The sequence below is a fragment of the Canis lupus genome, chromosome 16 (assembly GCF_011100685.1).
Source record: "Canis lupus familiaris isolate Mischka breed German Shepherd chromosome 16, alternate assembly UU_Cfam_GSD_1.0, whole genome shotgun sequence".
In the NCBI taxonomy this organism is placed as follows: domain Eukaryota; kingdom Metazoa; phylum Chordata; class Mammalia; order Carnivora; family Canidae; genus Canis; species Canis lupus.
Genome location: NC_049237.1, coordinates 27,335,956 through 27,363,856, shown reverse-complemented (window position 1 = coordinate 27,363,856; position 27,901 = coordinate 27,335,956). Strand labels below are relative to the sequence as shown.

General features: G+C 45.3%; 1 protein-coding gene across 6 annotated transcripts in view; it reads left to right on the top strand.

Annotated features, from left to right (window-relative positions):
• PLEKHA2 (pleckstrin homology domain containing A2) overlaps positions 1–27,901 on the top strand; it is a 76,056-nt gene that overhangs the window by 20,990 nt on the left and 27,165 nt on the right. For 5 of the 6 annotated variants that reach the window (XM_038560030.1, XM_038560028.1, XM_038560029.1 and 2 more), the window contains 3 exons: positions 6,183–6,346; positions 20,653–20,709; positions 26,988–27,036. In XM_038560030.1, the coding sequence (XP_038415958.1) occupies positions 6,206–6,346; positions 20,653–20,709; positions 26,988–27,036 (247 nt within the window). In that variant the 5' untranslated portion in view covers positions 6,183–6,205. The remainder of the gene's footprint in view (positions 1–6,182; positions 6,347–20,652; positions 20,710–26,987; positions 27,037–27,901) is intronic. The other variant, XM_038560032.1, reaches the window with a different exon arrangement.

Genomic DNA, 27,901 nt, shown 5'->3' with positions numbered 1-27,901 from the left:
TAAAGGGCAGGGGCTCCTCTTATGAAGACTAGAGAGCAAGGAACCAAACGTGCAGGGGAAAGACTGAGCCTGTCTAAGAGGATGGTGCAATAGGAAGTATGAAACCCAAACCCAACTAGATTGGAGAGTGCCAAAGCCCTCTGGATAGAGGTACCTGGCTCTTGGGCAGTTGTGATGGGTGGGATAGTGCTTCATTAGGTTTAAGACTTTGGGGCGCCTGACTGGCTTGGTTGGTGGAGCATGCAACCCTTGATGTTGGGGTCGTGAGTTTAAGCCTCATGCTGGATGTAGGGCTTACTCAGAAAAAAAAAAAAAAAGACTAAAACACCAAAAAGTCCCAAGAGAGCTGTAATTGAGGCAAGGTTTTGCTTGTTTGTGGACTCTGGAGACTTGACAAATTTATTCTCAGCTTCAAAATTTATACACTGGGGTCAGAATGTGTGTGTAGTTAAAAAAGCTTTCCCACCTGCTGAATAAAGGAGCACACATGCCCTGTAGAACATTTGGAAAATTTAGAAAATATACAGAAGTAAATAAAATTCACCCATAATTAATAGATAATAACTGTCAGTATTTTGATGCCTATATATCAATCTTTTTCTATCCAAATACAGAAATACAAAAACAATACTTAAGGGATTAAGATCATAATATAAGTCATATTGTATCTTTAAAAAACTTATGATGAGTTTTTTCCTAATTCATTTAAAATTCTTTGAAAACACAGTTGTTTGATTGTATAATATTTCCTTATGTGAATGTCCCATAATTTATTTAATTATCCCCTAATCATTGGGACATTCAAGGCACTTCCAACTTGTTGTTATTATGAATTCTACTGCAGTTGCCTTTTTAAAAATTTTAATCTTTATTTGCATCTTAGTTTATTTACTTGGCTGAAATCCTAGAAGTAGAATTACTGGTCCAATGGGATGAACATTTTTAGCTCTCTTGCCACAGATTGCCAAATTGCTTTCCACAAAGGTTCATGCACCTGTCCTGGGTGTAGAAGAATCCTAAGACATCTTTTCAAGTAGATAACATTTGTTTCAAGCAGCAATCTTCTTTTTATATTCTTGACCCTCCCGTGCCTTTGTTTCCTGTTGGTGCAGGTTCTTTTTCTTTCAGGTCCCAGTTGTTTCTTCTATGTTAATCAGCCTGATGAAGATGTCAATTGCCTCAATTCCTAGGGGACAGTTTTATTTATTTTTTTTCTTGGGTTAAGTCTTCTCCAATAATGGAACCTGAGACATTAAAATGGTCAGTCGAGGAGATGTTTTGGATAGATGTCCCCAGTGCCCTTCACCTCAACGTAAGGTGGGAAGAAGCCCTTGACTCTTCTCATGAGTTTCATCAGTCAACTGGCAAATGTTGGCCAGGAATCTTGGTTTAATAGACATTTAACCCATTTTCTGTTACTGAGCTGTGGGTAAATCCATGCAAACTCACTTTTTGCTCAAAGTCTCACTTTTACCGTAAATTAGATATTTAACATGTTTTCAAGTGTAGTACAAACATAGAAACTTATAAACTGAAGAAATCTGAATCATAAAACTTTCCTCTTTTCTATTTTACTTTTCATTAAAATACATTATTCAGTTATTTGGATTGTGTGAGGACATATTTTGGTTTGGTTTGGTTTGATTGTGTGTGTGTGTGTGTGAGAGAGAGAGAGAGAGAGAGAGAGAGAGGGAGAATGTGCACATGATTTGGTTTGCATTTTACAAAGTTCAGGAAGGAAGATGAAGCAGGAAGCAAACGTAAAAAAAATGTTCAGCTTCACTAGGCATCATTATATATTTAAAACTAGCAACAGTTGAAAATGAGGACATTTAACGTATATAAGATTATAGAGATGGTAACAATATATTACTGACTGCAATGTAAACAGTATTTTTAGAAAGCAGTTTTAGGGGTGCCTGGGTGGCTCAGTTGGTTAAGCATCTGTTGACAGTTTAGGTCTTGATCCTGGGGTCCTGAGGTGGAACCCCATGCAGGGAACCTGCTTCCCTCTCTCCCTCTGCTCTTCCCCCTGCTTGTGCTCTTTCTCCCCCTCCCTCAAGCAAATAAATCAAATCTAAAAAAAAAAAAAAAAGAAGAAAGCAGTTTTATAATAGATCTCAAGAATTGTAAAAGATCATTACTTATGATCTAGTCATATTATTGCTTGGAATTTGTGTATACTGTTTCCATGTAAAAGAAGAAACAAAGTATGAAAATAAGAACTTTCATAACATTATTTATAATAGTGAAAAACTGAATATAATCTGTCTAATCATAGAAAAATGGTTAAGTAAATTATAGTAAATGCAGTTCAGTAATGTTATGCAACCATTAAAAGCAATGATTATAAAGACTATGTAGCAACATGGAACATGTTTATGATATAATTTAAAAATTTAAAAAGGCCAATTATGTGGATAGGGGCATGAAAAAGCATGCAAATATGAAAATGATTGGCTGGAGTGAATTTTTTAAAATTCCAGCATTGTTACACTGTGATTTTTGCACTAAAGAATAGAAAATTCGAAAGGGGTTTGGCACACTTTGGAAAGAGGGTACTGAGTAGAGTGGACCAAGGTCCTTTCCTGCACAAATATTCTGTACTCTTTGTCACCAGTGAATTGTGAAGACTCTGAAGCTCCTTGCTAGGAGGTTTCATTCTGCTATTAGAGCAGAGGTGAAGGTGCTAGTCTGGGAGAGCGGAACCTGATGCTGCACTGCAGCAAGAGCACTTGGCACTCCTTGTCCCATGAGATGGGGAGAGTGATAGTCAGGGTGTGGGGTCTAGGACATGGGAGCAGTTCCTGGGGTAAAGCACCCAATGTCACCCTCCACTCAATAGTTTTACACTGAGGAACTTGGATTAAGATGAAGTTTAAGATAATAAGTGATTTTAAAGAGTCAGAAAACAGGCTAAAACTATATAATTGGAGGACTGTAGAAAGAATGTCACAAAGCTTTGCCTTGGTCTTCGTGGGGGGAATTTGGGGTGATAGCATATATATGTGCATCAAGTGTTTTTCTCCCCTTGTGAACCAATGATTAGCACTTCCCTGTCCCCTCATTGCCCAGTTGTTGGGGCTGGGCATGGGGTAGCAGAGTTCACCATATTAGGGGGGCCTTCCCAGGAAAAAATGGAGGAGCCAGGAAACTTGGGAGATGGTGGTGGCAGGTTGAAGAGCAGAGAGGGGGCTGGGGGGATCGGGAGCAGCAGGCTCCCAGTACCAAACCTTAGCCTCTATCCTGACAAGGGATGTATAAGTGGGGTCAGAGTGAAGGGACAGAGCATTGGGGGTTAGGGCCTCGGGTTTGTGTTTGGTGTGCCATCTTTTGAGTATGTTGCTTCTGTGTGCGTTGGCGAGGCATAACAGCCTTTATGTGTGATATTTGGTTCTCCTGCAGCCCATCCTTTTCCCCTACCTCCCACATTCTTGATGAGCTCCGTGACTCAGCTGCTTCCCAGGACATCTGAGCAGACTTTTTTTTTTTTTTTTTCCTGGCACTAGAACCACAGTCAGGAGAAGGAACCAGAATTCTTTTTGGTATCCTTCCTTTGGACACGTGAGGATTCTCTCCCACCCATGGATCTGTGTGAATGGAAGCCCCCTCCATAAAAGCAGACTGTTGAAGGACTAGACAGTGCCTTCTCTAGCCCATGACCTCAGAAAAGGGCTGGCACTGATTAGTCCTGTAGGGCTGAACAGGGAACATGTGAAAGCCAGCATTAAGCTGGATGCTGTGCTTACCAGCTGGGTCTAGAGAGACAGTTGGCATGATTGTCCCACTGCAGTTGATATGTTATCTCTCAGAGATGTCCCAGGAGTGGCAGCAGTCCTGAAACTTCTGGGAATTCTGCCTCTGTAGCCAGATTGGCATTGAGGGAATTTGCCTCGTTTTCCTAGGGAACGGGTGAATTCCCCCATCCTGCCTGGGCAGCCGTGCAGGGGACTGTGCGTGGACATCCCAGCTTCTCTGCCTTGGACTCCTGTTTTCCCCTGATTCTCTAGGGGGACACTGCATCCTTTCTTAGGGGTATGCTCTTTCTCTGCCAACGCCAGGCCTCCTGCCTTTCTGTCGTTGGCCTAGTGTCTGCTAGAAGACTTGAGATGCCTCCCATAGTGCTTGTTCCTGACTCCTGGCTCGAGCGCATCCTTCCCCTTTCTGGATCTCACACTTGCCTGGCTGTGAGACCGCAGCTGGGATGGAAAGTTAGCTCAGGAAGGCAGGGGTCTGGCTGCAGGTCCCTGAGACCGCTGTGACGCTGTCCTGTGCACTTGTCCTTCACTTCCCTGTGCTGCTACTTCCTTCTCCTCTACTAGCTTTTTAAACCTCCTCTTCCCATTTTTTATCCTTTTCTCACCTTCTCTTTTACTTCTCTTGTTCTTACTTTAAGCTGTGTTGTTTTACCTTTGTCCTGTTCTCTGCCGTCTGTATTCTTCTGTCCCCCATCATTACTCAACAAGTGGTGGTGGGTCCCTTGACTCACGTCCCTTCTCACTGTCATCTGTCCCCATTGGGAATCTGGCCTGATGTTAATCTGCAATCAAGGATTCATTCCTCACTGGTATCATTATGTGTGTGTGCATGTGATTGTGCACACGCTAATGTGCACACGCAGTGGGGGTGGGGTGTACTCCCCCCGTCCCCCAGCAGCCTCTCCACACTGTGAGGCCCTCTGTGGGGGTGGGAGAGACCAGACGGTGTCACCAGTCGCCACCCTTCGAATGAGCCTAATCTCATGGGAATGTGGGGCTGGCCTGCCATGGGCCTGGGTGACTATGGGTGTGGCATCTTGGTAGCTTACCTGCTGACCTAGCATTGTGGAGCATGCATGGTCTCAGCCCAGCCAGCTCACTGCTTTGCTTAGGGCCTTGGCGGACTTGGGTCATAGTGGGTTTTGCTTGTTGAAGCCCAACTGGTGCCAGCAGTGGGTGGTGTCCGTCCTTGAGAGTCAGAACGTCCTGTGGTGTTTTCCGACTCTTGGGAGACCTTGTTACCACCTGTGCACTGTGTTGTGCATCCAGGTTGGGTGCAACTGCTTAGTGGAAGGTGCTCATCTGCCTTGGGGAGGAGAATAGAGCTCCTGCCCTTTGCTTGGCTCTTCAGAGAGTCAGAGGGAAATCACGAGAGGAGGCTGGCTTGAAGGTGAAGCTTGTCTCTTGTCATCAGAGACCCTGCTGGAGTCCATGAAAGTGTTCACTGGTTGTAGCCTTCTTCTAATCCCTTATCCTTTGTCACATGGGGCCTTTGGGTCACAGCAAAGTGAAGTCAGTGAAGCTAGGGCTGAGGGATGTGGTCCTGTTGTCAAGTCCCGAGAGCCTCTTGCTTTGGCTCCTTAGTACCTTCATGGAGCTGGAGGGTTTGCTCCTTATGACTGAATTCCTGGCAGAGTTTTATGCAAGTATTTGGGTTGGAGCTTAAATCTTTTCTGAGTTTCTTTTTGTATAAAATTGGGTTATAGCCTACTTTACAAGGCTTTTGTGAAGGGCAATAATAATACCTGGTGTTTATGACATGTTTAATGTGTGAAAGGCACTTAATTCTCACCAGTCTTAGGAGGTATGATCACTACTGTGATCCCCATTTTACAGGTGCAGAAACTGAGGTACAGAAAGATTAAGTAGTTTGCAGTCACACACTTTCTAAGAGGCTAAAACTGGAGTTAGAGCCCAGGCCCCTGGGAGGCCTGGGGGCTCAGTGGTTGAGCATCTGCCTTTGGCTCGGGGTGTGCCTGGGGTCTGGGGATCGAGTCCTGCTTGGGCTCCCCACATGGAGCCTGCTTTTCCCTCTCTGCCTGTGTCTGCCTCTCTCTCTGTGTCTCATGAAAAAAATAAATAAAATCTTAAAAAAAAAAAAAAAAAGAACCCAGGCCCTTGATCTAGGGTTATTTCCTCTTTGTAAGTAAAGCTGCCTGAGGCTCTGCACCTCAGGACTTAGTTGAGTACCTGCTAATGCATTTTGATGACTGTGTATGGAGCAGAATTGATAGAACAGAATTGATAGAGGTTTCCCTGGGGCTGGTTGGGTAAACCATTTGGTGCTCTGGGGAGGGAGGGCTGGTAAGAGAGATAGCTTAGCTTCTCACAGAGGTGAGTCGAGCCACAAGTGAAGTTCCTACAGTCTCGAGGCAGAGTGTGCTTCACCCTCCTCATCAGCACTTCCTTCCTCCTGCCATGCAGGGTGATGTGAGCAGAGCCTAGGAATGCCTTATGTGGATCGACAGAACCGAATCTGTGGGTTTCTGGACATCGAGGAGAATGAGAACAGCGGCAAGTTTCTTCGGAGGTACTTTATTCTGGACACCCAGGCCAACTGCCTTCTCTGGTACATGGACAACCCCCAGGTGAGAGGCTGCTTGGGAAGGTGGCTGGATGGCTCGTTGCCCATCATTGCCTGGGAGGAATGCAGCTGGGATTAGCCTCAAGGGCTTCATCTCTTGTGGGCAGCATCAAACTGGTAGTCATCGAGAAGGGCAAAACCCCACAACAAACACATACATACACAGAGGGACCGTCCCAGGTAGTAGCTTGAGGAGAAGGAAGCTCACCTCTCCTGACTCGGGGGATCTGGTATCTTTTCTTACACTCAGGAGTTGCATACCTGCAGAAGTCCAGTAGAGGCTGGCCAGGCTGGTTCTGGTCTCTAAGGCATGGCTTGCTTTCCTTGCCTAACCTTGTAATGGCCATGGCCTTGTGGCTACTCCTGTTCTTCCAGTCTGGGGCCCTTCCCTCGCAGAGAATGTGGCCTGGTTCCCTAAACTGGACAGATGTTGGATTTCTTTGGTCGCCTGCATGAGGGATCCTAGGATCCTGGGTTGGAGGTGACTTTGGTGGTCACCTAGTTTTGCTTCTTCATGCTACAGATGAGAACCTGAGTCTTAGACATTGGAATTGACTTCGTCAAAGACACGGCAAGAGTTAGGTGACTTGCCTAGCTTTAAAAAAATTTTTTTTATTGGAGTTCAGTTTGCCAACATACAGCATAACACCCAGTGCTCATCCCGTCTCAAGAGCCTCCCTCAGTGCCCGTCACCCAGTCACCCCGTCCCTCTGCCCAACTCCCTTTCCACTACCCCTTGTTCGTTTCCCAGAGTTAGGAGTCTCTCATGATCCATCACCCTCTCTGATATTTCCCACTCATTTTCTCTCCTTTCCCCTTTATTCTCTTTTACTATTTTTTATATTCCTCAAATGAATGAGACCATGTAATGTTTGTTCTTCTCCGATTGACTTACGTCACTCAGCATAATACCCTCCAGTTCCATCCATGTTGAACTTGCCTAGGATTTTGTGGCAGTCACCTGCCACAAAGACGGGGCCTCCTACTTCCTATTGCTGGGCCTGGGAACCTCTGGAGTTGTCATTGGTATGGGAAAAAGTCTCAAATCTTTTTTTCTTTTTTTTTCTGATGCTGTGAGTGCTGTTGGCTCTTTCCTTCCCCCTGCCCTGGGGCAGTTTGGTGAACTGAGGCCCCAAAGACCAGCTTGGCCTCTGAAAGTCCAGTTCATGGGTCATAGCCATGTTGTGGCAGGGAGGGGTGTGGGGCTGAGATCCGGCTCTGGAAGAGGAAAGTCTGAGTGTTAGTGGGTGGATGTGCAGTGGAAAAAGATTCCTGTGAGTCTCTAGGTCATTATCCAGGGACTAACCCTCTAGAGGTCTTTAGCATTTGACATCTGATGACTGAGAAAAAATGCAGATATAGCTCAGGTCAGCTACCACTAGTCACCTTCTCCAGGAAAGACTTAACCCTAAATAGGACTGTGCTCCATGTGTCACCCCACATCCCTGGTAACCCTTCTTTTGATTAGTTTCATCTGAAGTGCTAGGCCCGCAGCATGAAACCTACATATGGACACTGACATCCTTGACTTAGCCTGGAATGGTTGCCTCTTAAAATGTTTTGGTCTTGGATTTGCCTTCTTCTTCTATAATTTTCTCTGCCTTTGCTCTCTGTATAGGTGCCCATAGCTGGGTCAGCAAATCTAGTGTGAAAGGAAGTAGCACTGTTGGAGGAGCTTGAGATCAAATCTTTCTTGCTAGTAGACTTGGCATGCCAGGGGTGAGCCCCGAGTGACTTATGGTCTCTGGGTCTTATCATTTCCTTTCCCTTCTTCTCCCTTTGTGTACCTTCTCCCACTTACCTGTCATATTAGCTAGGGTAATTTGAAAGTATTTTTGTCTTGACTTACCTGCTTACTGCCATGCTTCCTGCTAGGACTATTCTTAATCCAAATTCACTTGCTTAGGGAATCCTGACTAACTGTTGCCAGCTACCTCCTCTGATAGCTGGACCCTTCTTCACATCCTGGACCACAGGCCAAGAGTCTTGCTGTCAGTGACAGATACCCAGTCCACGTTGTCACCATCTCAGATTTCAAATATTGCTAGATGTTGGGATTTCCCTTGTGTCCTGCCCACTGATTTGACTGTTCTTTGGTTCCAGAACCTGCACTGACCTTGAATGCTCTGCTGTGGGCATCCTTACTGGGATCTCTAGAGTCAGCCTCTTCAACAGGTCCCCACTCTGCCTAGGGCAGCTCCCTGCTCTTCCCTGCTGACTCAGCTTCAGGATGCTCTTTGAACTAGAGCCTTCTTTGAGTTTGAGTTACCAGATAGAACTTGTGGCCACTGGTGGAGAGTCTTTACATTTTCCCTGGAAGCAGAGATTTCAGCTGGCTTGGCATATGCCTAAAAAAGCAGAGTCCTGATGCGACATAGCAATGGTTCAGAACATTTTACTCCCATTGCTGGCTTAGCTCTTGGTTGTTAATGGCCAGATAGCCACTCTAGATTTGAGAGTGGATATTTTTATAAGTTGTAAAATAGTACTAGTGAACATTTATTACTGTGTGGCAAGCACTATTCTAAAGACTTCGTTGAGTTTTCATTTCATTCTGACAAGTCTAATTGGTAGGTATTGTTGTCCTCATTCTAAAGGTGAGGTGGGTGAGGCAGAGAGGGGAAGAATTTGCCCACAGTTACATAATAAGAAGGTGGCAGAGCCAGAATTCCAAAGCTGGCAATCTGACTCCAGATTCCCTGCCTTTATTGCTGATAGTGAGACCATCATGTTAATGTTGCTTAGGAGGCAGTAAAGTTTTTGAAGGTGGTCTCTGATTAAGAAAGAGGGGCCAGAGGACACTCAGAGGGTAGGGTGCTCATCTGGCTTAGGTTTTGATCTATAGTGCCTAGCATTTAGTAAGTGTGTGCTCACTGAATGATTGAACACACTAAAAGAGGACCAATTGGAGAGTCCATCAGAAGGGAGGCCTTTATGAATGCAGAGTGCTTGACATTGCTCTCTTGGGCCTCAATTGAGTGAAAGCTCTGCAGAGGTGGGCAAATCCAGGAGTCAGGAGAAGATGGATTGGTGATGATCCCCAAGAGCAAACTGTTTTTTTTTTTTTTTTTTTTTTTTTAAGACTGTATTTATTTATTCACGACAGAGAGAGTTAGAGAGAGAGAGAGATTGGCAGAGACATAGGCAGAGGGAGAAGCGGGCTCCCTAAGTGGAGCCTGATGCAGGACTCGATCCCAGGACCCCAGGAACATGCCTTGAGCCAAAGGCAGACACTCAACCACTGAGCCACCCACTTGCCCCCAAACTGGGGGGTTTTGGTCTCTCCCTGAGGAGCAAGACATGGATGTACATTTAGTCACTGACCATTTTACTTTTATAGGGAAAGGGAGACGCCAGCTATGGCATTTTAGTTAATAGTCACTCATAAGCAGCATTGGATTCTCTCAACCCACGTCTCTGATCTTTGCCTATTGAAGCTACTTGGGTAATTGGTGTTTATGAAGCCTGTCTTTACCACCACTGCCACTGCTACTACTGTTATTATTAACTGTTGGTTATGGTTCCTGAGTGCAGAATTCTTTGAGTATTTTATCTCAGTAAGTCTTTTCAATAATCCTGGGACTCAGGGACCATTATCCTGCTGGAAGTACTCTGCAAGGCACAGGAAGTTGGTCACCTTCATTTGAGGTCACACAGGTGGTAAGTATAGAGCTGCAGTTGGTGCCAGGCCTGTGTGACTCCAGTGTCTGCGCTCTTCATCTGTGCCTGCCTCCTCCCACTGGTGATGTTTGTGCTCATCCCAGTTGAGAGTCCTGGGGACCACGTGGGAGGTGAATTCAGCGATGTCTTTGCCACCGGGAAGCTTAAGGTTTAGTTGGAGAGATGAACACAGCACACACAACTGTGCTGCTAAAAATCTTGGTGCATCTTTATAGCAAGATAAGTTATTGTTGAGTTGAATGGCCCAGATGCCAATAGTTTGGTTAAAGGAGAGGGGTTGTAGTTTTCCTCTGGGCTGCCCATCTAGGGAAATGTGGGACCTCAAGGTGGAGTCTTATAAGTTCTCAGGTCTGGGAAATAAGAGATCAAGGATCAGATTCTGGCTCTGCCATGAAATTATTTTGTACATTAGGTAAGTTATTTGTTTTCTCTGGGCTAGAGGCCCTCTAGATGATCTTTAACATGGCTTTTGGCCCCTGACTTCTGATGGGCTAACAATAAACTCCTGGAGTGTAGCAACATTGCTTAACTTGTATTTACTAAATACATCTTGTGTGCCATACACCAGTATAGATGCTGAGGTTCCAACAGTGAATAGATCACATCTTTGCCTTCATGGAGTGTATGCTGTAGGTGAGAAGATGGATGATTTAAAAAAATGTGGCAGGGAGAGTGAGGGTCACCCTTCATGGAGGGGGTGGTGCTAGATATGAAAGGATGAGTGAGATAAATCATTACCACCAAGTAATCACCAAGTGATTTCCATTTATAGGGCATTTTATAGGTTTGGATTTGTTTTCTTACAATATCTCATTTGATTGTTATGCAACCTGTCCCAAGCAGAGCTGAAGGGGAAGAGGAGTGTATTTCTGTGTGAAGGGAGCAGCAGTCATGTGGGAGCAGAGGCAGCACCAAGGAGGGAGGTGAGCTTGCTTTGTTAGATGAGGTTTAAGGTCAGGTTCTCTAAAAGAAGATCCCAAGACTGGGAATCAGGCACCGAGATAAGGATTTGTGCTCATTTCTTTCTTTTTCTTTTTCAAGATTTTGCTTCTTTATTTGAGGGGGTGGGGGAGAGAGAGAGAGAGAGAGAGCACGCGCGCGAGAGTGCACATGCATAAGTAAGGGGAGCAGCAGATGGAGAGGGAGAGCAGCAGACTCTCTGCTGAGTGGGGACCCCAACATTGGGGCTCAATCCCAGGATCCTGAGATCATGACCTGAGCCTGAAGTCTGATGCTTAACTGATGAACCATCCAGGTGCCCCTGTGGCAAGTTCTTAAGGAAATGTTCTCTGGAAACTTTCAAAAGAGCTGGGACGCAGGACAGGAAAGCAGAGGAAGCCAGACAAGGATCTGACTCAAGCAGAAGTTGGTAAAGGGTAGGCCTCAGCCTGATGCTGTAGTGGGGCTCACAGTAAGTTAGGCCTCAGAGTTGTCCAAGGGAAATTGGCTTTCACTTGCTCCACTGGACAGTCAATGGTTTCAGCTCCATAAATGGCAAAATAGCTCCAGTAGCCTGAAGGCTGTGCTCTGAAGCAGAGCTGTGGGTGCCACACATGGTGGACACAGCAACCATATCTGGTCATAGGACATACAGCAGGTGTACATCAGAGCTCAGCATGCATGAACCAGGTACAGCCCTGAATGTCTGACAGAATTTAGAGTTGATGCAACAAAGTATCAACTCAAAGAAATCCAGATTTTTTAAAAAAGATTTTATTTATTTATTCATGAGAGACACAGAGAGAGAGGCAAAGACATAGGCAGAGGGAGAAGCAGGCTCCCTGCAGGGAGCCCAATGCAGGACTGGATTCCAGGACCCTGGGATCATGCCTGAGTCAAAGGCAGACGCTCAACCACTGAACCGCCCCTGTGCCCCAAAATCCAGGTTTTTGATACAGGTAGTGGTGACACCAAACCAATATGGGATGAAACCCATTAGCTAAAAAGGACCCCTATAAATGGAAACTTTCAATATTATTGCTATGGCCACTGATTTGGCTAATGCATCTAAAAATCAATATGCTGACAGTATCAAGCATGCAAATAGTTCTTGAATTGAAACAAACATTGGCTAGATTTCCCTGAAAACATTACTATGATATTATAGCACCAGCACCTGTATTTTAATTTAATGTTGGTCCCTATCATGAGAGTGGAGCTAAAATACCTTAGTTAGGCTGCTCTACTTTATTACAGTGACCTATAGTGACTATGTTTTAGTTGCACAGCAATGCTTATCTTCCACCCTTGTGATGCCCACTTGGCTAAGTAATTGCAAGACTAAATTATATAGCCCTGAACAAAGGATAAACAGAAGCATGAAAGTGCTGTTGTAGTAGATGGTTGTTCTTGTCAAATTTACTCTGTAAAGTGTATTTTCTCTCTATTGCCAAAAAAATACTGAGGTGCTTTTACTTTCCAAAGGCCATGGTGTGAATTATGGATCATAACATTCAGAAAGATCATATCTCTCCTTTTAACTCTGAGGCCGCAGTGAGAGTCCTTTTGCCTATTTTTTTTTTTTTTTAAACCTGAAAGCAGTTTTTTTTTTTTTTTTTTTTTTTTTGAAAGGGGCAAGGAGCGTTAGCTGTGTTGACAAAAAGGTAGATATTTGGCTATTTTGGCTATTTGGTTATTTATTTATTTATTTATTTATTTATTTTTTAAAATTTTGGCTATTTGGATATTTTAGTACAAAGAATATAGAAACATGATAGCAATATATAGAACATATAAACAGACAACTTTTTGTGTTAAAGGCTAGGTGAAAATTGGTATTTAAAAAAATTTTTTTTTTTTTGTTTGAAGCCTCCTTGAGCAAAATTTGGCTGAAATCCATTAAGATTTAAAAGATTTGCAGCACCTGGGTGGCTCAGTGGTTGAGCATCTGCCTTGAGTTCAGGTCGTGATCCTGGGGTCCTGGGATCAAGTCCAGCATCAGGCTCTTTGCAGGGAGACTGCTTCTCCTGCCTATGTCTCTGCCTCTCTTTCTCGCTCCATGAATAAATAAAATCTTAAAAAAATTTTTTTTCTACATCGTATGCTTCACTCTGTCAAAATGCCAAGAACCGGTAAGATAAGTTTTTAAAAAATAGCCAATACATGCATATGGTACAAAATTAAAAATGTGGGACAGCTGATCTGGTGACAAGTTCCTCCCTTCCAGTCCCGTCTGCCAGCCACATACTCCCCTAACTAGAGGCAACCCACATCACCACATTCTTGTGTATCTATCCAGAGATGGTCTCTGTATATAAAAGCATATTGATAATTTTCAGATCTTCAGCAGTTGTTTGAGCAAAGTGTTTATCAGTCATGCAATTTGTGTTATTGGCATAGTAACGTTCCATGTAGTCAGATGATCGCAAGGGCTAAGTAGAATTTCTGGCACACCTTTGTCCATATTGTCTGTGTTAATGGCAGGATGCAGAATTCCTTTGGGGGAAAAAAATTCTAAAGGAAGATTTCAAGCGACAGATCTGTACATACACCATAATGCGAAGGGAAAGTTATTATCCAGTTAATGTTTTTAGAATTGAAATTATGTATGGATTTGTTGAGAATTAATATAAAATACTATAGTAATCTTGTATGTCTTAAAAAAAAATCATCATCTTCTTTATCACAAGATGGTACTTTGTCTAAATTAAAAGGAAGTGAAAACTGAGGCGCTTTGGGACAATCATGTTTGTAGTTAGTGCTCCTTGATATTAAAGTCCAACCAACTAAAGAAGAGGGAAGCTGTGAATTTCAACTGAGGCTTTACCAAGGTGGAATGGCGGTAAAACTGTTCTAAGTTTTCTTAACGTTTGCCTTTGGTCATATTGTTAATGCTTTGCTTTGAGGTTTCACCCTTCAGATATATTTGATATATCTCTTGTATATATCTATTTTATGTGTTAATGTAACTATTTATATACAAACGAAAGCCTTTTTTAAAAAATATTTTATTTGTTCTTGAGAGACATAAGAGGCAGAGACTCAGGCAGAGAGAGAAGCAGGGAGCCCAGTGCGGGACTCGATCCCAGGACCCTGGGATCACGACCTGAGCCAAAGGCAGACACTCAACCACTCAGCCACCCAGGTGCCCCAAGAATGCCATTTTATTATTCAAATAATTTCTCTAAGGCAAAGCAGGAAAACTGTATATATGGAAGGGGGCTGCATACTAGATTTTGCTCCTGAGCCCATTCTCTGTGTTTGTATCTGCTGAGTGCAGGACAACGCGCAATGTGTACCTTAATTAAGGAAACACCCATTTTTTTTTTAGCCTCGTGTCTTCATCTGTAAAATAGGGGTAATGATATTAATTATCTCTATCTCTGACATAGTTGTTGTGAAGATTAAATAGAGTAATGTATGTGAAAATGCTTGCATAACTCTAAAGTATCACTGAGATGTCATTTGCTAACGGCGAGGCATTTATCCTAGGGCTTCCTGGAATGTCAGCAGCAGTGGTGCACAGGGAGTAGAGAGGAAGGGGCAGATCTAGAGGCCACACGAAGGAAGAAAATGTCTGGCTTGGTGACTGATGGGAGGGTGAAGGAGAGCAGTCGGAGAGTTCGTGCCAGGCTGACTGGGAGAGAATGCAGGGCATTGGGGAACAGAGCCAATTCCAGGATGGAGGGGAAATGACTCCTGAGTTTGAGGCACGTGTGGAGGAGGCTGCCTTGAGCACAGGGGTGAGGGACTGACCTTATTGAGTTTAAGGTTTTAATGCCATTACAGTGGCTAGTAGTTGGAGTCCTGGAACCTGAACATGTCCTGGGGATTATCTAGAGCCTGGGTCTTGGACGGTGTCTTTAGGTTACTATCACCAGGACTGGGGGAAGGAAATAAAGGTACTGGGAATGTGGTGTCCAAGAGGCTTGCTTACCCATCATGAAGTCCATCCTGGCTGAAGCCAGTGCTGATGCATGTCAACAGTCAACAGAAAGGAGGCATCCAGTTAATAGAACACAAGCATTGCACCAACATAGCAGTTCATGATAGAGTTGACTTCTCTGGAAGGCAAAGGTTAAATGCATATTTTGAACTAGAGAATGAGGAGAGTAGCCATGGGCATTTCACATTATCAGGAAGTATAGCTATAGAATGGAGGGGAGGGGAGGAGATGTGTTTCATATCACAGCAGCAGGTCAGGCCACTGTCAGGGTCACCTCATGCCTGGGAATAGCTTGGTTATGTTCTTTTTAGTTTTTCTCCCATTCTGGGATGAGGGCTGTGGAATGTGGGGCAGAAGGAATTATGCTCTCCCCTCCATTCCCATCACCCAGCTCTTCTTGGGAAAATCTTTCTTTTCTGAGAGTCTGTGTCTAGCCTTGGCTTCTGGTGGTTTGAGATGTGGTTTTGGCCCATGGGCAGCCATGTTGGCTCATGGCCTAGCTGTGGGATTTCCATATGCAGTCCCTTCCTCCTGCTTTCACTCGTTAACCAGCAAGCTGGTCTTGACTGCCTGATGTGTTCTGCTCAGTACCATGGAGGGACATAAGAATTCAGATATAAGATTCAGAATTCCATTCTGAATTCCTGGTCTTTGGGAGTTTGGCACCCAAGAGCCAGTTTGACCAGTTCCTGCCCTGCCTAGCTTGTGCAATTGTATAGGGCCTCTTTTGGTGTAACCCTGCTGGTCCTGCTCTTTTATTTACCTTTCACTGATAATCAACTCTTAGATAATAAGCAGGTCCTTGTACATTTGAAGGATTGTCTCATGGGGGGTGGCATGGTGTAAAGAGGAGGCTCATGAGATTGGAGAGTCAGGAAGAGTTGGGTTTGAATACTAGCCTGACTACTCAGTGTGTGTATGACCTTGGGCAAGTTGCTTTACCTGCTCTGTCCATAGTTTCTTCATCTGTAAAATGGGATTGTTAGGATTAAGTGACAATGCACAGGAGGACCTAGCAGCAGGCCTGGGCCAAAACAGACTTAAATATACATCAGTTTCTTTTTTCCTTCCTCAAGCTATGCCTTGCCAAAGGACCAGACTGATTCAGCTCCTTGAGGAAGTCATTTTCCCACCGTGAGCCTTAGAGGACTCATGTGGCCAATGATGAGGGATCACCAGAACCTGTTTGTGGTGGTGTTCTGTGAATTTATGACTCTGTAGTTGGTCATTTCTCTGCTCCTTGTTACTCTCAGTAGAAGATGAGAAAGGGAGTAGGAGACACGTGGGTAAAATTTTCTATTTCAACAAGAGATAATGTTACTTCTGGAAAGAAGGCTTACTATGGGAGGTTTGTCACATCTCTGTGTGGGCATCTCAGCTCCTTCCTTGGCGATGGAAGAGAATAAACCCTACGCTTTCCACTCAGGGAGTGGGAACTCCTTTGAGGTCCTTGGTGGCAGGAGAATACTTGAGCAAAAAGCAAGACGTTGGCAGTGTCTTCATAAAAACTGTCAGTCATTTCATGAGAACCCGCCTGGTGCCCTGCATTGTTCCAGAAAATTCAGAATGCTCCCGGCTTACAGACATCCTCACGTAAAATTGCTGCCAGCCACACGTGGCCCTGGAATCCCCTTTCCCTCTCCCTGCCATGGCCCTGCCCTCTCCTCCTCCCTGTTTACTGCTGGTGCAGTAACAGCAGCAGGGCTCAGCCTGTGGGCTGCCGCTGAGCGTGGCTTTCTCAGCAGCTGCTGCATCTCTGGTGCATAGTCAGCAGGACCAGCCAGCGTGTGCAGCAGTGGTCCTCAGAACGGGCCACACCATGGAATCACCATGGAGCTTGGAAAACATACAGGTGCCTGGGCCCTCCCCCAGATCAGTTAAAGCCCTGGGAATGAGGTGTGTGTATTAGTTTGTTCAAGAATATCTGCGGGTGGTTCCCGTGAGCAGTCATCCCACCAGCCTGTCTTCACTCCCCATCTGCTCAGATGCTCTCATTTCAGATGTTTCCTGTCTCTCTCCCCAAACCCTTGACCCTCTTGCAGTTGGGTCTCAGTCCTTTTATGCCCAGTCCACCCAATTCCCATCCCTAAGAAACCCTGCCTGAGGTCATGGGAACTGCAAACTCAAGTGACAGCCCCGTTCAAAACATGGGCAAGTCTTTCCAAAGAAATGTCATTCACCAGTGGTGGATGGGAGGTCTTCGGTACTCTGTATGTAGCAGGCTTTAATGGACTGGTTTGGGAACTTTCCACCATGCAAATAGTGTTTTCATTTAAAAACTGAGGAGTTCAGGGGTGCCTAGGTAGCTTAGTCAGTTAAGCAGTTAAACGTCTGACTTCTGATTTCTGCTCTGGTCATGAACTTCTGGTTCTGGGAGGGAGCACCAAGTTGGGCTCTGCCCTCAGCGAGGAGTCTGCTTGAAGATTCTCTCTCCTTCCCCCTCTGCTCTTCCACCCTGCTTCTGCACTTTCTCTCTTTCAAAATATTTTTTAAAATATTTTATTTATTTGACAGAGAGCACACAGGCAAGGAGAGCAGTAAAGGGAGAGGGAGAAGCAGGCTCCCCATTGAGCAGGGAGCCCGATATGGGGCTCTCTATCCCAGGACCCTGGGATCATGACTTGAGCTGAAGGCAAATGCTTAACTGGCTGAGCCACCCACAAGCCCCTCTCAAAATAAGTAAATAAGTCTTTTAAAAGTAATAATAAATAAATAAAAATTGAGGAGTCTGCTCTGTAGAGGAATAAGATTCTACTCATGTCTTCAGTGTGTTTAAAATCTAGTAAGAAGAGGCTTAAACTCAAAAATACACCCCAATCAGAATCAAGGGCTAGATTTTTGTCATGTAGACCCATTGTTCTCAAACTTGGACCTGTGTAAGGATTACTTGGGAACACTTAAAAAAATGTGCATGTTCCATTTGACTCTGATTCAATATGTTTTGGGTGAGGCCTAAGCCTGGGTCTTTTTGAGCAAGCTCCCCAGGAGATTCTGATGTGCACAACAGTTGGAGAATTGGTGTTCATGAATTCCGAGATGGGAGGGGTCAGGGTCAGACTGCAGCCTGGAGAAGGCTTTGTGAAGATAGATCCTCTTGTCCTTTCCTTGGAAGAGATGGTGCCACATCCTGGAAAGGCAGCTTGCACAGGCTTTGACACCTTGCCCCTCCCCACATGCTGTTTCTTGGCGCTCCTGGCCTGACAACTGGCTGCCGAGGTCCTTAGCTCAGGCATGTTGGCACATTCTTCCTTGACCAGGAAGTTTCTGCCTGGGGCTGCCACCCTGGCAGCAAGCTGTCACCATTAATCTCCTAGGTCCAGTAATTGGAGTGGACACCGAACCATTACTGAGATCAAGGCTCAGTGATCCTGGAGCTGTTTTCTCCTGTCATTCATCTCCCCCTGGGTGGGGAGGAAGATGGGGGAAACTGCATTTACAGATACTTCATCATATTTTCTTGGCTTCTCATGGTAGAGAGGATGTACATGTAAGCCTAGGAGCAGACTGTGGGGTGGGCTGTGGGGGAGGGAGGTGAAGATGCCCCCGCCCCCAGGTAACTGGGCCAGGAGAACTGCTTCAGTGTCTTTCTGCAGTGGGAGAGCTGAAGGGGGTCAGGGGACTGAGGGTGGAGCACCTCTGGAGGGCGGAGGGGATGAAGTAGTTGAAATCTGATCGGCTCATATCTGTCATTACATGTGGGTTAGTGTCCGAATGGCTCCCCAAGTCCCACTTCATCACTCATACTTCCAGATAGGGCTCTGGAGGCTTTTTGGCTGTGGTTTGGGGTGATGAGAGTGAGTTGTGCAAGACCAGCCCTGAGACTTGGCATCTGCATCTTGTAATTAGCGTTGTGGGCCAGGGAGAGGAGCCGCCATGGGCTAGGCTCTCCTTATAGATTTTCATGGAATTCTCATAACAAGCCTATGAAATAGGGTTTCCTGTCCCTCTTTTATAGGTAAAGAAACCTGCCTGCAGTTATAGAGTGATAATGTCACAGCTAGTATTCCAACAGCTCAAGCTTTTAAAATTTTATCGTGTTGCTTCTAGAGCATTGGGTTGAAGTCAGGAGACCTGAGCTTTAGTTCAGGCTCTGCCACCAATTATGTGACCTTGGACAAATCCCCTCACAAATCCCCCCACTTTCCTCCAGTGCCAAATGGAGGCTGGGAGTGGGCCAGGTGCTCAGTGTTTGGCAGAGGCCGGTGGCTCTGTGTGTCCCAGGAGGCAGCTTTACTCTGTGTGGAGGTGTCTGCCCAAAGTGGTCCACATTCTCCTTGGGGCAGTGTCAGGTGCACACTGGCCTTTTGGAGTAGCCTGTGGCTCCTTTTTGGACTCTGATTGAAGGGCACAGAGCCTATCTCTCTTTACTCAATAGAGGTTTCCTTAAAAGTAAATAAAATGCAATCACTGTGTATTTGAAAAAAAAAAGAAAGTAAATCAGATCATCCATATTTGAAATGCTAATGTGGCTTCTCAAAGTCAGCATTTAGATTTATGGCCTAATTTGATTTAAAAAAAAAGGGGGGGTTATAGGGGACTATATCCTTTCTGAATTTCTTACGTTAAAATTTAAGGGCCCTGAGAATCCTTTTATTGTGGCATTATCCCCACCCATTTTCTCATGTATAGAAAACTTCACACCTTGCATTTGCTTCACGTGATGCGTGTTAATTCAGATAGCTTGGGCCAAGAAGGGTTCTTCACTACCATCCAAGATACTTCGTAAGGGCAGTCTCCTGGAATGACAGGTTATTTCACTGCTAACCATTTAGGAAATTTACTAAATTCTCCTTATCCAAGATTCATCTCTGTTTATTGCTTTGAAATAACTCCAGGTAATGGGGGCTTCAAGGTTATTTTCTGAGGCTTATACAACAGTTTAAAGATCACCAGGACCCATAGACCGGTTCTCAAGGTCCATGGGGGAGTGGATTTTCCAGGTTATAAATAAGAAACTCCACAGCTGAAGTTTCTAATATTGGTCATTTCTTTGGTATGCTGTCATCCTTGGGTCTTCATTGCTTCATTTCTGACAGTGGAGAAATGAGAAATCCAAGGACATTGTGCCAAGGCAGAACATTGCCTGACAAGGTGCTTGTGAGTTTCTTGCTTTTTTGATAGAACGTTTGCTTTGTGTTTTACAGTGTACAGACATCATTCCAGTTGGCACTCATAATAATCCTGAGAAATAAACTAAACAACTTTTAAAAATTTTGTATTGTGTGGATCTGTACCCTGTTTATTACAAAAAGAATTTGAAGTGGCATAAAGCAGGACCAAGCCAACAAAGAGACCAGAGCAGTCAGGAAGGAAAGACTAGAATAGCTAATACTTGTTGAGAGTCATCTATGTACCAGGGACAATTCCAAGGTGCCCTTAAACGTATTAACTCATCCTTATGACTGCCTTGTGAGGTAGGAACTGCTATTCTCCCTATTTTTACAGAAAGGAAGAGTGGGGCTTAGTGGTTAAGGAGCTTATTCACTGCCAAATGGTGGAGCTCACACTTTGAACCACTGTCCTAGAACACATCCTGCTATAGTAAGTAAGGCCAAGGGTAAGGTTAGTGTAAGTACAGCCATGGCAAGAATTATCACTGTTTTACAGAGGAAGATGAGCTAAGGAATGTAAGTGGCTTGCTTGAGTTGCAAAGCCAGGACTAGACTTGGTCTTCTTACTCCTAGTGCTGTTCCCATTGCCTCCTATAGCATCATACTTCTTAAAATGAAAAACCTGTCTTTCAGAACCTGGCTGTTGGAGCAGGAGCCGTTGGATCTTTGCAGCTGACCTACATCTCCAAGGTAATGTTCACATGGAGTCTGGGGATTCACGGTCTCTAAGTATGTTTAGTATCTAAGCAAAGAATGTCTAATTCTTCGGGCATTAGTATTTGGGTGTGTTGAATGGACAGTGAAGTGCTCCCCTGTCCTTATGTTTGCCTTTGGAAGCTATGCTGCTGACCAGGGATGTACCGAGTGTGGTTAGCAGGTTCTTGGAGGGTAAGCCTGAAGTCTCCTACTCCTGGAATACATCATGGACGCAGCAATGCTCCTAGCTCCTGCCAAGGAGGCAGAGGTGCTGGGGGTACACCAAGCAGCCAATGGCAAAACCCCCCATTGACTATAGGAGATTCTCCCAAGGGGTATTGTTCAATAGTAGCAGCTCAGAAAGAGTTGAAGCTGTGCTGGATTATTTAACACCTGGACAGGATTACTGTGGAGGGAAGGCTAGGAGAGCCCCAGGAAGGCACTCAGTTGTGTCAGAGAACCTTTCACTAGCCAGATGCCCGCTGGAGAGTCTGGCAAACGGGCCGGCAGGCCATCCCTGGTCCAATTAGTGCAGATGGAGCAAGGGCAGCCCATCTTCGGAGCTGAGCCCCCAGGGGGATGGGGGCTGCAAGCTGGTCGATGATGCCCACACGTAGCTGCTGAATTTAGCTTCTTTTAGGGACCCCTCCCTGGAACAGGCACCAGTGCTGACCTGTGATGCAGCAGAGATAAAAAAGGCTGGGGATTTAGAGCCTTGCCAGAAAGAGGAACTCTTTGTCCAGTGAGAAGAGCCAGGTGGCTCCCAGCCAGCACTGAGGTTCCGGAAGTCCTGTTCCCCCTACGCACCCCTCGCTTCAGGCCTCTTGGGGAGTCTCTGCTTCCTTGTCCATGTTCTCCCACCCTTGGGTTGAGACAAGGTACATGTGGGGGGGCCCTCATCTGAATGATCACTGGCTCCTTTTCATAAATGAACTTTGGGAACCCTGGTGTCCAGCCTTCCATCGCAGCTGGCCAGGGGGTGTTTGGAGGTTGAGGCGGCTGCAGGGCTGCAGACAGTGCTGGAAGACCCAGCTGGGTACAGAGAAAGAAGATGCAGGGCAGGGTTTGAGCGGAGATAATGACCTAGGGGGAAGGGGGCAGGGCTTAAAGCGAAGTTTTGCTAGCACAGCTGTGGGCAATTTGCGCTTGCCTTGTGGTAAGAGATGTGGCTGCCTGTGGGGCCAGGCGGCCCAGAGGCCTGGGCCTTCCCCTCTCCTGTCCGGTCTTGCTGTGGGCTTGTTAGGTCTTTCTCTAGGAGGCTTGGAGGAACAGAATCAGAGAGGGGGAGCAGAGAACCTCTTTATTAGTGAAACTCCAAACCTTCTCCTGTTTGAGAGGGTTTGGGAGACTTTTTTTTTTTTTTTTTTTTTTTTGACTCGGGACTAGTGAATACAATCTCCTGCTGAATCATGATTTATAAATGCAGCTCAGATGAGGGTTTTTAGAATTAGCTTTGGAGGCTGCCTCATTTAGAAAGGATGGACCTGCCTTTTAGCCCTTCCTGGGAGATGCAGGCCTGGGTGGGTGTTTTGCAAAACCCACAGCTGCCCCAGGGTCAGGTTACATGGAGCTGACAGCCTTTAACTCCTGCCTGACCCAGTGCCAGAAAGCAGGGGTTTTCCCAGAAACACACTTAGTGGTGGTACTGGCATCAAATTCAACATTCCAGCTTATTTCTTGTTAAGCCCTGGGGAGCCCCTCCCAGAGTAAAGCGTTTCACCATGATATCGACCTGGCTCATGGCTATGTGTGGTCTTTGCAGGGGTGTTCTTCTGTAGCTCACTCTTGAGGGCTAGTGTTGGGAAGATGGGTTCCTTCAGAAAGGCCAGCAGAGGTGAAAGTCCTTGACTTGGGACACCTGGGTGGTTCAGTGGTTAAGTGTCTGCCTTTGGCCTAGGGTGTGATTCCAGGGTCCTGGGATTGAGTACTGCATCGGGCTGCCCTCAGGGAGCCTGCTTCTCCCTCCACCTATGTCTCTGCCTCTCTCTCTCTCTGTGTCTCTTGTGAATAAATAAATAAAATACTAAAAAAAAAAAAGTCCTTGACTTAATGTCAGCCAGGGCATGGATGGCCGCAGAACCAAGTTTGGGGCAAATTAGAAAATGATGGAAAGTGGCCTTCCTGCCACAACCTTCCCACCTCACCTGATGGCTCTTCTCTTCTGTGCAGCTGGCTCCAGTGTCCCACCCCCTGCTTGTGTCCTGCCTTGTCAGGGCATTATCCTCAGTTAGTTATAAGGAAGACCTTCTTGGCACACTGGTTCTTAACTTCTTGTGGTGGTGGGGAGGGGGATGGGTGGTGGTCACAGATCCTTTTGAGTGTTGGATGAAGAGTGTGGGTTCCTTTTCCAGGTAAATTATACATGTGTCTACACACCCTGGTTTTGCCTGTAATTTCAGGGCTCACTGACCTCCAGTGAATGAGGTGACTGGACCACCTCCAGTGGTCCAGAGACCACTGGTTGGAACCTTTCTAGTCATTCTGTGTAGTTGACTTTTTTTTCCCTCTACTCTTGATGCCGCCTCATGGGGCAGAGTCACCCTGGACACTGGGGCAGAGCTACCCCAGAACTTCAAGACCTTATTCTGTTGCTGCTGCTTCTGCTAGAGGGGCCCCAGCTGCACTTCCGGCCAGGGGTAGACAGGATGGGGCTGGCTAGCAGTGCCCTGCGACTGATGAGTTTGCTGCTCCCTGTGGTCTGTGTTTGATCTGATAAGAGCAAGTTCCTGAGAGACTGTTGAGCTGTAGAATGGCCTTGTCTGCGTCAGTATAAGTGACCCGAGCCTGTTCCACTCCTCACATCCTAACCTCGCCTCATTGCTTGCATAACCCAGGACCACTAGTCAACCACTGCTATGTAGCTACTTGACTGTGGCCACCTTAGGGCGTGCAGATGGTAGCACTTGGCCATCCGCACTATAGCTAGTCTGTGAGCCACACTATTTCAGGATCCTCTGTGCCTTCACTACATCTGAATGAAGCTGCACAGTCTGGTCTGATCACCAGTGTGAGGTGGGCTGGAGGCCAGAGGGCTTAAACCTCCCAGGGAGGAGGGAGTTTCCCACCACAGCCCCCTGCATATGAGGGGAAGGCCAGAGCTTCTTTTCCATAGTAAATGAGGCCCATACCTTGGCCCTTCTCCCTCAGGGACACAGCATAGGTGGATATGATTTCATTTTCCTGCTTGGCCATTCTGTGATTATAAGGAGGGAACTAGTAATTGCACTCTGGCTTTGCTAATTGGGAAGCTGAACAGACATTGAAGGTCTTACCCTTGCTAAACGGCCTACAGGCAGAACTAGAACTGATGTCTTGTTGATTCAGCAAGGAGCTAGCTGCTTTGCCAAATAATCCTTCAGCGGTTGGGCATGAGGCAAATTATAGATGTGCGTGCATGTAATCACCCACGTCCCCCGGCTGAAAACTAGATTAACATATAAGAACAAATGAAAAGTCAGGTGATCTCTTAGGTTCAGTTGTAATCTGCATGCCAGCAGCATTCGCTCAGGAGAGGCTGCTAATAAGTTGTGGTCAAAGTGGACCATTTGTCATCCAATCTGGTGAAAAGTCTCTGCCAGTGGGGCTTTCTCTGGTCAGTGATAAATGTCAGTTTCTGGGAGAAAGAGGTGAGTCTCCTAGTAAGTCAGAGAGGGTCTCAGAGTGCCCAGTTTTTCAAAACCACTCTAAAGCTTAAAATAGAAAGGAAGCCATGAGATGAGTGGGTTCTAGGGGCCAGGCAGTTCTCTGATGGTCAGAATGACACAAGAACTGAGGGTGGGACACGCAGGTGTTACAGGCACAAGGACCGTAGAAGGAACGTGGATGCTGAGGGAAGGAGCAAGAAAATGAGTCACTGACACATCAGAACGTCAGACACAACCAGAATAAAGGCTGTGGTTCTGATACAATCCCCTGATCCAAAGCCCAAAAAACAAGGGAGTACAGGGACCAGAACTTGTGATGTCATGGAGCTCTGGTGAGTGGTTTCTGGGAGTAGTGAAGACATGCCCAGGGGCAGCCCAGGTGGCTCAGTGGTTTAGTGCTGCCTTCCGCCCAGGGTGTGATCCTGGAGACCCGGGATCGAGTCCCATGTGGGGCTCCCTGCATGGAGCCTGCTTCTCCCTCTGCCTGTCTCTGCCTCTCTCTCTCTCTCTCCCTGTGTCTCTCATGAATAAATAAATAAAATCTTTTTTAAAATAAAAAAATAAAATTAAGCAATTAATAAAAAAAGAGTTGAAGAAAATAAATGAAAAAATATTAATAAAGTACAAAGGAAGCTAGGTCCTACTTTCCCCATAGAAGCTAGGTCCTACTTTCCCCGTAGAGCTTTTGCAGCATTTATGAATAAATAAATAAAATCTTTAAAAAAAAAAAAAAAAAAGACATGCCCAAATCTGTGACTGAACTCAGAAAGGTGGTTGCACCTTTGCCTAAATCTTTGTTTTTTAGGACTCTTTAATGGCTTTCGTTAGGCCCTAAGGCCTTCACCTCACATTATGGTGAACATATCAGAATATAACCATGTCCTTCATTAATATGATTGGCTATAAAATATTCAAAAGGATTTCAGTCGTTTTACTTTTGGACTGATTTGGCTGAGAACCTCAGTTCGTGATTGGCTCTATTTCTTGGCAGTCATCTTGCATATCTAAGGATTCTTGCGAACTAAGAAAATCAAAACTAGTTATTTTCAAATGTACTGAAATTTTAGTGATGGTTTAATTGAAAAATTAATGAAGTTGACTTAATGTGACATCTTGTAGGCACTTTTTTTTTTTTTTTAATTTTCTTTATTTATTCCTGAGAGACACACAGAGAGAGGCAGAGACACAGGCAGAGGGAGGAACAGGCTCCATGCAGGGAGCCCCATGTGAGACTCAATTCCAGAATCCCGGGATCATGCTCTGAGCCAAAGGCAGACACTCAACTGCTGAGCCATCCAGGTGTCTCTTTTTTTGTAAAAAAAAAAAAAAAAAAAAAAAGATTTTATTTATTTATTCATGAGAGACACAGAAAGAGAGGCAGAGATATAGCAGAGGGAGGAGAAGCAGGCTCCATGCAAGGAGCCGGATGCAGGACTCAATCCCTGGAATCCGGGATCAGGCTGTGAGCAAAGGCAGAGATGCTCAACCGCTGAGCCACCCAAGGTGTCCCTCTTGCAGGCTCTTAAAATCCTTGTCACCGCCATTGCTATAATGTTATGTAGATATTTAATGATTTATTTATTAATGTTGAGTATGCTGTGTTCATTTTGTATGTTGGAGGGCAGACATTTTTTTTTTCTGGTCTCATACAAGTTAAGAAGGCTCTTACCTCAAAAGGGGACTGAGAGAATGATGTCCACTGGAGGATTATGACAATGTGGGAGTAGTTCCTAACGTAGGATCTTGGGGAAAAGGGGCCTCCTTAGAAATCCCAGGTATAGTGGTGGAGGCCTGTTCCAGGGAATTCAACTGAACTCCATCAATGGCAGTCACCTCACCTCTTGGCATATGATGGAATATGATTTGTTTTCCTTTATTCATTCAGCGTGTTTGAACCAGAGTGTGGTAGGTTCACCTATGCATGTAGTCAGGAATGTACATGCAATGGGTAGGATTGAAAAGACAAGACAAAATAACACAACAGGAGCTATAAAAATATTTCTACTTTCTTCTCTTCCCTTCCCTTAAATACATAGGTGTGCTCTGATTCTGTGGGCCCCTCTTATTTTCTTGGTTAAGCAGTCAGGGTAGACATAAAGGACATTAATCACTGTGTCCAAATGCACTTCGCCTGACCTTTCTGTGAGCTCTAATTGGAATCTGTGTATTTGTAGCCATACCACCTTTAATTTGGAGAACCGTTTAGGGACAGGTCGGTGGTTGAGAGAGGAGTGGAATCTTACTAGTGTGAACCGGGCAGGTGCAGGTTGTGTAATCCATAGAGAATTTTGTTGGACTTGGGTGGCTTTTAAAAGTGTTTGCAAAGATAAAGATTAAGGTAGACATCAAGATAGTGGTTATCTCGGAGGGGTGGGGGATGGGATTCTATCAGGGAGGGACACACAAAGGGCTTCTAAGAAATAGGACTGATAATGGCCTGTTTCTTAATCTGGATGGTAGTACAGGGTTTCCACTCAATTATCATTCTTTAGAATGTTTATTTATGTTTAATATACCCTTCTTTTTTGTGTGGAAAGTTGCACGGTGAAAAAAATTTTCCCAAAGATACTTTACAGCAATCTTAGAAACCTATTCTTGTTTCTTTTATATATTTTTTATTTGATTTAGGTGAGCATAGCTACACCGAAGCAGAAACCAAAAACTCCATTTTGCTTTGGTAAGTACTGAGCTGGAGGCTGGGTTTTCTGAACACTCCAGCAGCAACTTCCTCTTTGTGTGGAGACAGTCCTGTGATCACATGTGACTTGCGCCCTGCATGTATGAGTGGCTTCAGCCATGGCAATGCTCCTCTGTCTCAAGTGATAACTACTTTCCCTGGTCTTGCTGCAAAGATAGTTAATAACATAAGACGGAGGTACAGGGCCCAGTGACGGTTTTTCCTGACTCTGCAGGGCAGGGTACAGGTATCTACTAGCAGTTTCTGGGAATCCTTCTCTCAGACTCCAGCAGTGGTGTGCTCAGGAAAGATGGAGATTTGGGGGAGTTGGGAGAACAATACTCCCATTGAGTGTCTCAGTGTTGCCACATGAGTGCCAGAGTTGGGAGTGACACAAGAAGTAGAGTCACTCGGTGGATGCTCCTACTTATCATTGGGAGTTATTCGGGTCCTACTGTGTTCTCGATAATGTACTAAGTGCTACAGGCAGATGCTAACAAGTAGCTTCTCTTGTTTATCCAGGGTGGTTCTAAATGTAAGCTCCATGAATCAGGGATATCCCTTTGTTTTGTCACTGCTGTATTCTCAGCAGGTACAGTGGTTCCTGGCATATAGTGGATGTTCAGTAATATTTGTTGAATGAGTGAATGAACTAATGAATTTTGTGTCTATCCCGCCATGTTCGCCTCCTACAGTTCTGGCTTACTTATACTGGGAGAATAAAATGGTCACTTAAGCTGTCTTCTCTCCCAACTTTGGGGTTGGTTCAGGCTTCTTTGGTGCTCTTGCTATCCCATTTCTTTCAAATATCATTGCTGAGCTCAGAAATGAGTATCTCAGATTTTGTGGTCAGCCGATCTAAGCA